The 14,447-nt window shown below is 33.6% G+C and overlaps 1 protein-coding gene across 11 annotated transcripts in view; it reads left to right on the forward strand.

Annotated features, from left to right (window-relative positions):
• The window catches only part of LOC148613135 (dystrophin-like), a 236,455-nt gene that overhangs the window by 173,629 nt on the left and 48,379 nt on the right, over positions 1-14,447 (forward strand). For all 11 annotated transcript variants that reach the window (XM_088586300.1, XM_088586311.1, XM_088586302.1 and 8 more), the window contains one exon: positions 11,325-11,494. In XM_088586300.1, the coding sequence (XP_088442426.1) occupies positions 11,325-11,494 (170 nt within the window). The remainder of the gene's footprint in view (positions 1-11,324; positions 11,495-14,447) is intronic.

A 14,447-nucleotide genomic window follows, 5' to 3' on the forward strand; every position in this document is an offset into this window, starting at 1 on the left:
TGCCACTGAAACTGCTGACTTACAACCTTTTAAACTTCATTTGCCTATGACCTTGACCTTCTACCCTTTTTGATTTTCCGTAAGTGCACCATTGATTTGAAAAGTCCAGGACCTTCCACAAACATGTTTTAACAGTAAAACATAGGAAAGGGGGACTAATGTTCTGGATTTTATTAAATAAATCTGGATGGTTACCGTTTACTAGTTCACTTCCAAATATTGTCTTTTTGTCACTTTTATTGTTAAACCATTAGATTACTTCTATGTAGACTTATTGACTTCCATTTAAAGCATCAAGTTTACCTAATAAAATAGGTTCTTTAAATCTGTCAAATTAACACTTTTTCCTTATTGTATATAAATCAGCCAGTTTTTCCTGACAGTATGGAAACAGTGTAGACATACAGATCAAACGTACATATAGTATCCCTGGTAATCAGGTTAAACTTATATATAGTATCCCTGGTAATCAGGTCAAACGTACATATAGTATCCCTGGTAATCAGGTTAAACTTACATATAGTATCCCTGGTAATCAGGTCAAACGTACATATAGTATCCCTGGTAATCAGGTCAAACCTACATATAGTATCCCTGGTAATCAGGTTAAACTACAGGAAACTGATCTTTGGCCAAGTCAATTAGAGAAGAAAACATTGCCAAGGCCAGGTTGTTTTATATGATAGGTGTCAAATACTTTAACATGAAAGATTGCTGCTTCAGAAAATTTAAAGCTGCATAATGTTTTTACTGAGAACAGTAGACACAAACATATCAAGGGTTTGGTGAAAATTGTCTGTTATTTGAAAGATACAAATTTCTCTAATGAAGCATTGCAAAATTGTCATACCTAACCAAACGATAATTAACTCTTTTTTTTTCTTGTGACTTACTATTGTCTTTTTAAATACTATCAGTGCATTTGTTGTAGTCTTTTGAAGAATGCAATACATTGACTAATTATTGCTTTTGTACTCATCAAACAGCAGAGTTGTGTGAGAGAAAGCTGAGACATTATATTTGCTGTTTTCCATAATGAATTAATCAACTTTTATCAAATGTTTGCTTTATAATAGAATCCAATGCTTGGATAGAAGGTGCTTGAAAAATGAGATGGAATTGCATGAAAATTTGCATTGGTATCATAAAATATAAAGTTTTAAGTACATTACCATTAGAAATTCAGATCATAGTAAACTATTATGAATGAGCAAGTATGATTCTTCCTAAATATCATGCAGATGGTGTTTCTTTATAGCCCAGGTAACAAAGTTGTGTTGTGTGTGTTGTTTTTGATATAACTGTTTGTATGTCTATAAGTACTCTTTGTCATATTACTGAAAAGAATCTCAAGTATGTAGTAAGCTCACAGTATATAGTTGAATGTGCATTTTACCTGGTTACTCTTAAGTATTTATAGACCATTTTAGTGGTACCTGAGATGTATATTGTACATTATCAGTAAGTGGTAATTGTTGAAATGTTACATTGTAAAATTTTGTATAAATTTGGGAGGAGGGGATTTTTAGGTATGCAGAATATATAAGAGGTCTATTCCTCAGTCAGACATGTAGGTGTAATGAGTATATTAGAGGTCTGTACCTCAGTCAGACATGTAGGTGTAATGAGTATATTAGAGGTCTGTCCCTCAATCAGACATGTAGGTGGACTGAGTATATTAGAGGTCTGTCCCTCAATCAGACATGTAGGTGGACTGAGTATATTAGAGGTCTGTCCCTCAGTCAGACATGTAGGTGGACTGAGTATATTAGAGGTCTGTCCCTCAGTCAGACATGTAAGTATACTGAGTATATTAGAGGTCTGTCCCTCAATCAGACATGTAGGTGTACTGAGTATATTAGAGGTCTATCCCTCAGTCAGACATATAGGCGTACTGAGTATATTAGAGGTCTGTCCCTCAGTCAGACATGTAAGTATACTGAGTATATTAAGGTCTGTCCCTCAATCAGACATGTAGGTGGACTGAGTATATTAGAGGTCTGTACCTCAGTCAGACATGTAAGTATACTGAGTATATTAAAGGTCTGTCCCTCAATCAGACATGTAGGTGTACTGGGTATATTAAGGTCTGTCCCTCAGTCAGACATGTAGGTGTACTGGGTATATTAGAGGTCTGTCCCTCAATCAGACATGTAGGTGTACTGGGTATATTAGAGGTCTGTCCCTCAGTCAGACATGTAGGTGGACTGAGTATATTAGAGGTCTGTCCCTCAGTCAGACATGTAGATGTACTGAGTATATTAAGGTCTGTCCCTCAATCAGACATGTAGGTGTACTGGGTATATTAGAGGTCTGTCCCTCAATCAGACATGTAAGTATACTGAGTATATTAAGGTCTGTCCCTCAATCAGACATGTAGGTGTACTGAGTATATTAGAGGTCTGTCCCTCAGTCAGACATGTAGGTGTACTGAGTATATTAAGGTCTGTCCCTCAATCAGACATGTAGGTGTACTGAGTATATTAGAGGTCTGTCCCTCAGTCAGACATGTAGGTGTACTGAGTATATTAGAGGTCTGTCCCTCAGTCAGACATGTAGGTATACTGAGAATATTAGAGGTCTGAATCTTTGAAGAAGATTTTCTGTCAGAGAGGATAGTTGTATTTGCATTGCTTTTAGATAAGTATGAACAATTGTTGGTTTTCCCATTGAATTCATTGAGTCCTTTGGTTCTCTTGGAAGGCAGATGGTACATTTTGATAACTTAATTGTCTTCTGTAATATCTTCAGATTCCCCTGTGTAAACAGCTATTAATGATTATTATTGATGATAAATATTAAACAGATTTTACACTGAATTATGCAATATTTGAAATGAAGGGTGTTATTGATGATTTTCCACTTGTCCTATTTGCAGGGAAATATTTATCAACCATCCCATCTCAATCTATTTGGTCAGCACTTCTGAAGGTTTTCTGGTCTTATACTTAACTTGTAAAAATTTTGTTTATTTTAAAAAATGTACTGATAAAAATTGTTGTGGTGTGATTGCCAATGAGACAGTCATCCAACTGAAGCCAAGTAACAAACAACTTATAATAACTTCTACAGGTCACTACATGGTCCCTGGATTACATTCTTAGATTACCACTATAACCTTGGTTCCCTTGATTACTATTTCAGTTATGGGTACCCATACCATAAAGTAAGCTGTAAACACCTCAAAATAAACGGTGAAAATATTCATAAATGACGAAAATCACCCTAATCTACAAAAAGTCCATCCTTTGTGGAGTACCATCTAGTACATGTAACCTGATCCATCCTTTGTGGAGTACCGTCTTGTACATGTAACCTGATCCATCCTTTGTGGAGTACCGTCTTGTACATGTAACCTGATCCATCCTTTGTGGAGTACCATCTAGTACATGTAATCTGGTCCATCCTTTGTGGAGTACTGTCAAGTACATGTTACCTGGTCAATCCTTTGTGGAGTACCGTTTAGTACATGTAACTTGGTCAATCCTTTGTGGAGTTGAATATTAATCTTATTACACTTGGGTAACAATGCAGTCCTTCCAGTATTACACTTGGGTAACAATGCAGTCCCTCCAGTATTACACTTGAGTAACAATACAGTCTTTCCAGTATTACACTTGAGTAACAATACAGTCCTTCCAGTATTACACTTGGGTAACAATGCATCCAGTATCACACTTGAGTAACAATGCAGTCCTTCCAGTATTACACTTGGGTAACAATGCAGTCCTTCCAGTATTACACTTGAGTAACAATGCAGTCCCTCCAGTATTACACTTGGGTAACAATGCAGTCCTTCCAGTATCACACTTGAGTAACAATGCAGTCCTTCCAGTATTACACTTGGGTAACAATGCAGTCCTTCCAGTATCGCACTTGGGTAGCAATGCAGTCCTTCCAGTATTGTACTTGAGTAACAATGCAGTCCTTCCAGAATATGTGTTGTGTGTTCCATTTTATGTTTCCTTTGGGTTTTTTTTTCTTTCAATTGTTATATGTTAGTCTTCTTGTCATGTTTTCTTTCTCTCTCTTTTGATATTCAATGAAATTTCAAATTGCCACTAAATAGAACACACACAATGAATATCATGAAAATCTTGAAACAGGCCTGATTGAAGTTGATCTCTGATTTTTATGCATTCTGTATTGTGTAATTATTTTGGGTTTGGTCTTCTTTGGTGTCTGGGCTATGTAAACTTGCCTTACCCTAAAGCTTTCCAGTATAGTCACTCTATTCGATATGAAATAACCAATCTCATTCATGTAATTGAATCCTTGATGGAGTTTACACCTCCAAGATAGCAGATTGTGAATTAAATGTGAAGCCAACCTTGCCTGCAAGATTTAGTTTATCACGGGCCAAGTTCATGTTTGGGTCATCAGTGTTATTAAATATCATTATTAAGATCAAAGGCAAATATCCATCCTGACAAACATTCTGAAGACAGTAATTTGCATGAAATTATGGGATCTTGACAGCTGTGTTTGCATTGGAAAGTCAGAATATCTGGAATTGTTGTCAGTATTGTGATTCTAAATACTCCATCACAGCATTTTGTCCCTCAGAAAACATTTATTACATCTTTTCTCTTTAATGTTGGTCTTCTATATCCAGTACTTTTTGTCCCAGACGAAGGCCAACCGTTTGGGCTTATAATTCTGTTTTATTTAGTTTTATTTGTATTTAGTTCACTTAAAATTGTTCACGTATTTATTATTTTTATTTCCAAGGAACAACCACCTATACCAATATCTATGTTTCTGCTATATAAGAGTTGGCCGTACCAACAATTTTAATATTCGGCCTTTTCTATGTTTGCCAGACAAACAAATTATTCTAACCATTGGCCTTCAATGTTTAATGTAAGTTTCTCAGTTTTCTCCCCAATTAGGTTCAATTAAAACTTCAAGTAAGATAGATAATTTAAGGGATGGTGGAACGGATTATTTGGACAAAATTTATTCAACTTTAGTAGCTACTTAACTGAATTGAAATACATTTTGAACATGTTAATGCTCTGGTAGTCCAATGAACTCCTTGAAGATAAGATATGATACACAGCTGAACACTGCAATAGCAAGTTAAAAGAAAAGTTTCTGAAATATGAAGTGGACTGCAGTTGACTGGTTCTATATGAAGATATTTTTATGACAATCATGCCATTGTCACATCAATCACATCATTATTGATTTATCCATAAATATTTTCTGCTCTTTTCATCATGACTAAACTTAATTACAGGCACAATGCAATTTAAAACAGTTACTACAATTGCAAATTTTATCATCAGTTAATTTTTACACTTTCCTTTCTTAATCAAAGCTATAAAGATTGAGTTTTTACATATAACTCTGTGTTCTATAAAATTCTAAAGAATAGGAATTTTATTTTGATGTTAAGTTTTGATAAAAAGCCAAACACTGAAATTTACTTTGATATTAAAGCATTTTGAGGATCCACAACCTAATCTCCCCTTCTGTTATTGCATGGTACAATCCACTTTTACTATTATGATAGTAATGTACATTTTCTCAATGAAATGGTCTATGATTTTTTTACAACTGTCAAAACAAGGCTAATTGGATTCATCCAGTAGGTATTTCATGTGTGTACCTTTGGATTAAAGTGATGAACTGTTCAAGTTCTCAACAAAAACAACAATCTTTTTCCAAATGTTTTTGGTGAGAAATTGACATGAGTTTGGAATGTTGATTGAAAATTACAAAACATGGTATAAAGAACTTTTATCATATTGTTGGATTATTTCATTGAAAAATTGTACATCTCCAAATAATTCTGGCCGGTGCGAAGAAAATTTCGGTGGAATATTGTCCTCAAATGTTGGTTTTATCTTTGAACCTCCGAAACCTACTTAATTACTTTGAGAAGGTAAGTCAATTGTTAACATTGCTTGTCTCTATAGTAAGGTATCATATTGAACAGTAAAATTGGTCCTATTTCATTTCTTCCCATTTTCCAGGAGAATGAAAAACTAATATGAATAGAAAATACTCAGTGGTTGTCCATGGTTACTGATAGGTGTTGATATTTACTGCTGACCAAATTTAACCATAAACAAACATTTATTTCTTTTCTTTTGAACATCAGACTCATCTTTATTAGTCCCCTACCAGCTTTTGCCGAAGGGGACTTTAAATTCACCGAATTTTGTCTGAGTTGTGGCCTTTGAATTTACCGAAATTTAAGTTTTCTGCACTTTTTTCTTGGTACTGTATTTGAGTCTACCTTGATGAGTTACAGATCAAGTTAACATTTTTTTCTGGTTTGCTGATATTTTCCAACTTTCAGTTTTACAGGCTATACCAAAATTTCAGTTTTACACAGTTTTTTCTAAAGACTTAAGATATTGAGTTGTTTTTTTTTGACAAATCAATCAACCTTTATTTGAAACCTAAGGCTACAATTAGGTACAGAATAATGGAAAGTTATCAGGAAGTAACATGACGCAAAGAGAATGCAAAATAACAAGAAATGTCCCTGATAATTATTTCGAAAACTTCAACGACGTCTGAAAATATATCAAAGAGGATTGGAAGTACATATAATCTTTACTGAATGAGAACCTCACAATGTAATCAATGTCTTCCCTTTTACTTTTGTCCCAGACTCAGCAATAAGAAAATGCCAGAATTTTATTTTAAAGAATAAATGCATTTATGGTTCAAAACACACATGAATAATTAATTTATTCATTTTAATGATAAATTTTATTTCTAATATATAAGAATATTTAAGGATCTCTGCTGATGCATGTTCTGTTTTATTTACAATTAAACCTATTACTCGTCAAAAAGAAACGCTGTGCTTACTTTTAGGTAATGCCTACTCTATTTACTCCATGCCAAGATACTCTTATGTAAAATAAAAATCAGTTGATTTTGCATTTGGTCTGGAAAAAAAACTCTTCCTATTTGAGCTTTACTATAGCCTTCAACCCCCTATTCCTATTTGAGCTTTACTATAGCCTTCAACCGCCTACCTTGTACAAATAAACCACATTATTAACTTCATTACTACATGTTGTACCTTCATTTAGAATGAAATTGATGGCTTATATCAAATTCACCATCAATCTTAAATACATTATTTATATATATATATATGTAATTTATTAACATGACCATGAACTAAATATTAATATGTGCCTTCAATTAATCCAATTTTCTTTAATGGATGTAGATTTTGTGTGATTACCTAGTTCAGCTGTTCTTGGCTGTGATACTGTGCCTCATCAACGGTTCTTTTGTTTTACACTGAAACTAGAATTTGTAAATTACATCTTCTTTGAAAGGTTCTGACCATATAAGGAATTTTTATTTAATTGCAGTTGCAGGATTTATTGCATCCTTTTGTTGATATATACAGAGCTGTTTGTGTTGTATGATTAAGTTCCACTTAGAGTAAGGGCCAAAATTTATGTTGATAAAATAAATTATACATATTCAGAAACATAAAGGGGGTGATGAAACTTGTAAAAAGGAGTATTGTTTTGTAATCTTCTCACCCCCTGTAATGACCTCTGTCATCTGCCTGTATGTGTATGTCAGTTATTCATCTGTTAGTGTTTGTCAGTTATTCATATGTCAGTGTCAGTCAGTGTTTGTCATCTGAATACGGAAAACCTGACTGCAAACCAGTGGTGCACCGTGTTTGGAAAGATGCTACGTTCCTCACACGTTAAAAAACCCTGCTGTGGTATTCAATGGGAGTGGGAACCTTTGCACTCCACCATAGGAGGCTAAATTGCCCAACCCTACCCATCCCTCTTTTAGGAGTGGCAATCAAAATGTGTTGACCCTTTTATCCTTGTGTCCCATCTTTTTTTTTTCATTTCATCATCATTTATGTGCATTTTATCATCCATTTCATGTTCATCACCTGAAATATAGCTGCTCGGACGTTAATCCCCAACAATCAATCAGTCAATTATTCATCTGTCTGTATGTCTGTGTCAGTCAGTGTTTGACAGTTATTTATCAGTCTGTAGTTCAGTGTCATTCAGTGTTTGACAGTTATTTATCAGCCTGTAGTTCAGTGTCAGTCAGTGTTTGACAGTTATTCATCTGTCTGTATGTCTGCGTAAGTCAGTGTTTGACAGTTATTTATCAGTCTGTATATCTATGTCAGTCAGTGTTTGACAGTTATTTATCAGTCTGTATGTCTGTGTCAGTCCATGTTTGACAGTTATTCATCTGTCTGTATGTCTGTGTCAGTCATTGTTTGACAGTTATTTATCAGTCTGTATATCTGTGTCAGTCAGTGTTTAATAGAAGTGTGGAGAAACCCTTAACAGTTTGAATACACAGGAAAAATATTATAGTTTATACTTGATTTTCACATGAGTTTCATCTGCATTGAGTAAATCAGTTTTGTGACTGAGTAAATCAGTTTTGTGACTGAGTTCATGTGAAGTTCAAGTGAAGCAATCCTTTTTATGAAAACCACCTGAAAATTACTGTGAAACTTTTGAATTTTATAAGAATAACTTGTATAGCATCTGAGTTGTAAAATCTTACCATCTCTGAATGAGAGCAGTCATAATGTTTGGGGTTTTCTTACTACTCTTTTACTTCATCATATTAGTGAAAATATTTTTACAGTAAATATTTGAACATATAGAAATGTCATGGCTTTAGGTAACTTTCTGTTTTAGCTGAAATCATCAAGTCTCCATTGAGATGATTCAGCTCTTCGATCCTACTTATGTCTGACTATCAATGGAATTATTGAATTGATTCAATTTACTGGTACATTTCTAAGTCTTGTTCTATATGGCTTGGAGTTCAGTAATACACCTGGTACTTTCTGTAAATATTGAGGTTTAAATATTTAGAAAGGGGGTTTTAGATTTTCATTGTTTAAAGTTTCCCTTTAGAAAATTGTTAAAAGTGCTAAAGGTTGAAGCACTACAATACTTGTTGTTGAGGTCTATAATGATATTACAGTAATATATGTTAGGAATTCAAGAACTTATAAACATACAATCAAAACATCCAATAGAAGTAAATTAAATCGTAGATTAATGTCCAAAATTACTGGATATCACAACATAATAATTATAATAAATCAAGGTATATAGAACGGTTCATTCTACCAGCTATAGAAAAAGCTCTGTCCACCCTGGCTGTAAGATATTTCTGAAATGAGCCATACAATGTATAATTTGTTTTTATTTCATGCAATGAGAAATTGTTAGAATGCAGTTTGTTTTGGCATCAGCAGATAATCATTAGAGCATATGTTTTATATCTGGTTAATAGGTGGGGGTGCTTTCTTTGTTGTTAATCACAATGTTGTGTACAGATGTAGGATCTTGATTGATCATTTCAACAGAGGCTACATATTATCTGTGACTTGAAACATATTGTGATCTATACCTAGTGAGTACTTTTGTTAAAAGAATAAGGTGACAATTGTATCTTTGGTATGGATCATGGATGGTGGTTAAGTGCTTGTTTTTTTTTTTCATTGAGTTGAGCAAATAAAATTTCTGACTATTTACATGTGGCATGAACTTCATGTTAGTGGAAAGCGGAGTTCAAACCTTCACATGCAAATCATGTTAAAGTCTTGTGAATTACCTGTTACTCAAAATTCACATTAATTTCATGTGAACCTTTTTTGCCTGTGTTTGTCTGTATCGATATGATAGAAAAGAATTCAGAGGCTTATATGTCATCTTGAATTATTTGTAAAAACACTTAAGGTCAAAGGTAAAGGTCATAGTTTGAAACCAGTGTACATCTATTTATAAACTTACCATAAGATTGAAGTACATGTATAGATAATTATGGTAGACATATTGTTATGTTTAATGTTTTCATTTTCTTAAAAAAAAATAACTCTTTATTTGAAATAGCTTGAACTTTTGAACTTTTTAATTGAATGCATCTAATTGCAGATTACAACATGGGTGGGCTGTGTGTTCAGCAACCATTGATTAATAGTGATAAAACTGTAGTATTTTAACAAAAGTACAAGATTTATTGCTCTAGGTTATAACTAAGATATGAAAGGTTTGCCCTTTGTTTTAAAAAGTCTGGTCTTTGAAGTAATGTAATGAAGTAATGTAATGGATTGATATGCTATCAGAATTAGGGGGAATATGACTGTATAAAGGTTATGTTTCTCGGACAACCCTAGTGGTACTGACTGGATGTCAACACCCTGTATGCCTAGTGCCTCATATTACATGTTATTTAGAGGTAATTATACATGTAGTTGACACATTAATTACAGAAGGTCATGTACATGTAGTGAGAAAATGGACACTAATGCATAAATAAGTAGTGATTAATGTCACTCTAATGTCAAACAAATCTGTCATTAACATGCAAATTTAGACATTTTTATAAAGGGATACATAGTTGATTTTCTCTAATGCTTGAAAAATAACCTGCCTCCCTTACCTCAGAGATCCATATATAGCCAGAATTGACCAGTTATTTATGAGTTGATAAAATTCCAATTAAATGGTACAAATGGGTAACAATGTAATTATCTCTCATAAAGAATGTGGAGGATAAGATTTTGTAGTGATAATTGATAGCTGGACTATTAATTAAATTCCATAATTTTGTTCTGGGGAATTTATCAGATATATTATTGACTCAATGTGTGAGAATTGACATCTCAAATTCTTTAAGTCAATATAAAGTCATGAGTGGTAAAATTAAAGGAAATAATGAATACTGGTAAGAAAACATCATTCTATACTGATAAAAAAATGATTCTGTTCTATTTTTAAGTTATTTTCCTGAGCTCTATGAGTTGGAATATACATTAGCCCTCGTGTTCATTGACTTGTTCACCATTTGTCCATCCTTGTGTCACATTCATAGGTTTCTGGATGATAATTAAAGAACCAGTGGCTGTGGCGGATCCAGGGGGAGGGGGGCTGGCACCCCTCCTTTTTATTGGAAAATTTCTCATTTTCATGTGTAAAATTGCCAAAAATGGTAAACAATGTCCTAGCACCCCCTTTTTCTGAGGAACCCTGGCTGGAACCATTTTTTCAAAATGACTGGATCCGCCCCAGCCCTGAAATACAATAATATGACAAAATGACTTAACATAAGTTTCAGTAGTCTGCTTGCTACAAGTGTTGGAGATAAAAGGTTTGATCCCTGCCTTAGTCACACTGATGATTTTCTGCTTGTCACTTCTTCTCTATAAAGCAAGCAATATATTATTAAGAGATAGAGTGATGACATGTTAGTTTGGAGTTTAAATCCAGATCAGTCAGTGTAATAAACAGGGTCTGTTAGCCATGAAGCATTATGAGTCTTTCTTTTCATTATAGGACCTTCAAGCTGAAGTTGATGCTAACAAAGGAACTTATGATTCATTGAACACGGCCGGTAATCAGCTGACAAGAACCATGGTTGCTGCAGATGCTCAGCGATTACAGAAAAGACTTGAAGAGATGAATCAACGTTGGATCAATCTAATGACCAAATCAATGGAAATCAGGTACTTGTACTGTAGACAATTTGTACTTTATTGGAAAAAGATGTGTATTTATAAGTTCTAATCTTGAAAAGCAGCTTTTCCCTTTATTATGTGAGTGGATGCTAAAATAAGACTTTTCTCCCTTTTTGTGAGTGAATGCTAAAATCAGGAGTATTCTGTTAGTAAATGACAAAAACTTGGAGGGACTTGTGGTTTAATTATAGTTATCTTGAGAAAACATTTAGTATTAAGTGTTTTCAAAGGATACAATTCTAGATATTTTAATCTCCAAAACTTAAATTTATCAACATATTTCTGTCTTTACAACCCAAACTTCCAAACCTATGTACACAGATATAGGTAGGTGTCTCTTTATCTACCCTCATGAAGTAACGTCATATTTTCAAGGATTAATTCATGATCACATAATTTTCATGTCTGGGAATTAATTAGTGTGAACATTATCAAGGTGTCACCTTCCCAGTAATTATCAAGGCAGAGATAATAAGGATTTATTTGGGAACATTAAGTTTTATACAATACAAACTGAGCTCTCATTAGCTATGGTTTATATTGTGTTTTTTTCCTTATGTAACTGTGCTTGGGATTGCTATTAAAGTCCTTAGTAGAGGGATATTTTTGTTTTTTTTATTGTCTTTTGCAAAATGGAAAATTAGTTTGTTGAAAAGGATTAGATTCGTCTCAGTGATTCTAAACCACTGAAGTAATAATTCTGTGAGAAATGAGAGTAATAGCATTAGTCGGACATCAGGATGATACCCAAAATGGGAATAATCATAATTGCCCTAGTGATGGAAAGTCTTCATGTGAATGTACAACAATCCAAAGTGTTGATAAATGTTCTGTTTATGGGGAACCAGATTATATCAATATATATGGCCATAGAAGGACTCTTTCTGAGCCAGAGTTATTTGTGGCTGTCGTTGGGCAGTACTCTAATAAGACAACAAGTGTTGAACATTTGAATAAGTGTTATAGTCTTTCACCAAAGAAGAAGAAGAAAAAAGTTCATTGGTAGGCTGACTAATAGTAAACTTAGATCTTTGGACAATATTTTAATAGATGCTTCAAATCTTTTGGTTTCCTTGTTTGGTTTTCATATTACCGTAAAGAGTGACTCTGTCATCGTCGTCCACTTTTCATGCAATAACTTGAATATTATTTGGTTGATAATTATAAAAAGATAATATTTAATTAGAATGTTCCAAACCACAAAAGAAAGGTTAGTATTGATTTTGGGGTTTATGACCCAAACTGTTTTAGAATTAGGGGCCAAAGAGGGGACAAAAACAAGCAATTCATAGAATGTAGTTACATAACTCCAGTAAAATCATAATAATATCTATGATGTTGTTCCACAATATTCTATACCAAAATGGTCAGACAGGTATTGATTTTGAGGGTTAAAACCTGAACACTTTATAAATTAGGGGCCAAAAAGGGGAGCCAGAAACATGCATTTTCCTGATGTCCAAACAATAACTTGATTATTAGTGAATGAATCACTTTGAAATTGTATAACAAGAAGTCGTACCATCAAAGGAAGACTTGGATTGATTTTAGGGGTTAAGACTTTGAACATTTTTTTTCTGAATTAGGGGCCAAAAAAAGGCCTGGAACAAGCATTTTCCCTATGTTTGGACTTGAGTAATCAAAGACAAGACAAGACCAAATTTTATTGATAGCCTCACAGTAGGTGTACAAATACTCCTACAACATATGAGGTTGGAATGCCGTTCCTACATACCCCAACCTCATACTTCCAAGCCCCATATTGCATAACACTCGTTCCGTCGTTCCTTGAAATCGGTAGAATTATAGTAAACTATTTTCCATTTAAAACGTTGTATATAGTTTCTTTACCATTACATGGGAGAAGGTGACTAAAGAAAAACAATGATCTACCTGATGAGGAAATCCAGCAATCCTGGAAATCCTTTGTGAAAGCAGTTAAAATGAACTTCATATTTGGTTTTAAGCTTTTTGAGTGTGTAATTCCGGTTGATAAAATTACAGATTTTAAAATTTGTGAAACGAACATATCAAATTAACCAATGAATTGCCTTTACCAACTTTAAGTTCGTTTTGTCAAAAATATATTTATTCCGTAAAATTAGTGGCCTAATTCAAAATTGCTGGTCATTTTGACAACTGTCTTCATTACAAATGTTTTCTAGGTATTTAACAAATATTTAGGATTTTTATTGTTGGATTTCTGGTACGTTAAACTTCTTTTATGTAAATAAAAGACACAAAGTATTTTAAAACACATGTTAATTAGCTAATTAATATTTGTGGTGGCTTTCAACATGTCAGATGCTAGAGGTTAGGATTGCACCAAGTCAGAAAATTACTTGCCAGACAACCTCTAGCATTGCTGGAGTAGTGTACAAGAGGACAACAAAAAATAAATACAAACATGTACATACATATAAATAAGACAAATACACATAACAGTCAATTTCATGAAATATGTGAATACAGATTCACTTTTATATGATATTAGCAATTTTTCGTAAAAAAAGCACATACTCTTTTGTATAATTGAACATTACAGATAGTCAATAACCCACCAAATTTACTCATATTCGGTTGCTTTGAGTAGTAATCTGGGATGTAACGAGATCTTAGATATTTAACCGTTGGATTATTACACTGGAAGAATATGTGAAATTCATCTCCCACCCCTTCTTTACAAAGATTACATATTCTTTGTCTCTGTGGGACTCCAGATCACCTCCCAGTTTCTATTGGTACATCTTAATTTTGTCAAATGAATATGTTCTGTAACACTGAAGTCTTCAAAGTCACTGATCATCAAATATTCTATGCCACTGATTTTGGCTTGCTTTCAACATCCAGACGAATTAATTGCTCTACTAAACTTAACTCCCAATCAATCAGTGATAAACCCTGGCATAGATGTATGTATGTTCATCTTTTGACATATTGT

This window comes from Perna viridis, chromosome 6, assembly GCF_037379345.1.
Source record: "Perna viridis isolate PV_CMFRI_1.1 ecotype Kerala chromosome 6, ASM3737934v1, whole genome shotgun sequence".
Classification (NCBI taxonomy): domain Eukaryota; kingdom Metazoa; phylum Mollusca; class Bivalvia; order Mytilida; family Mytilidae; genus Perna; species Perna viridis.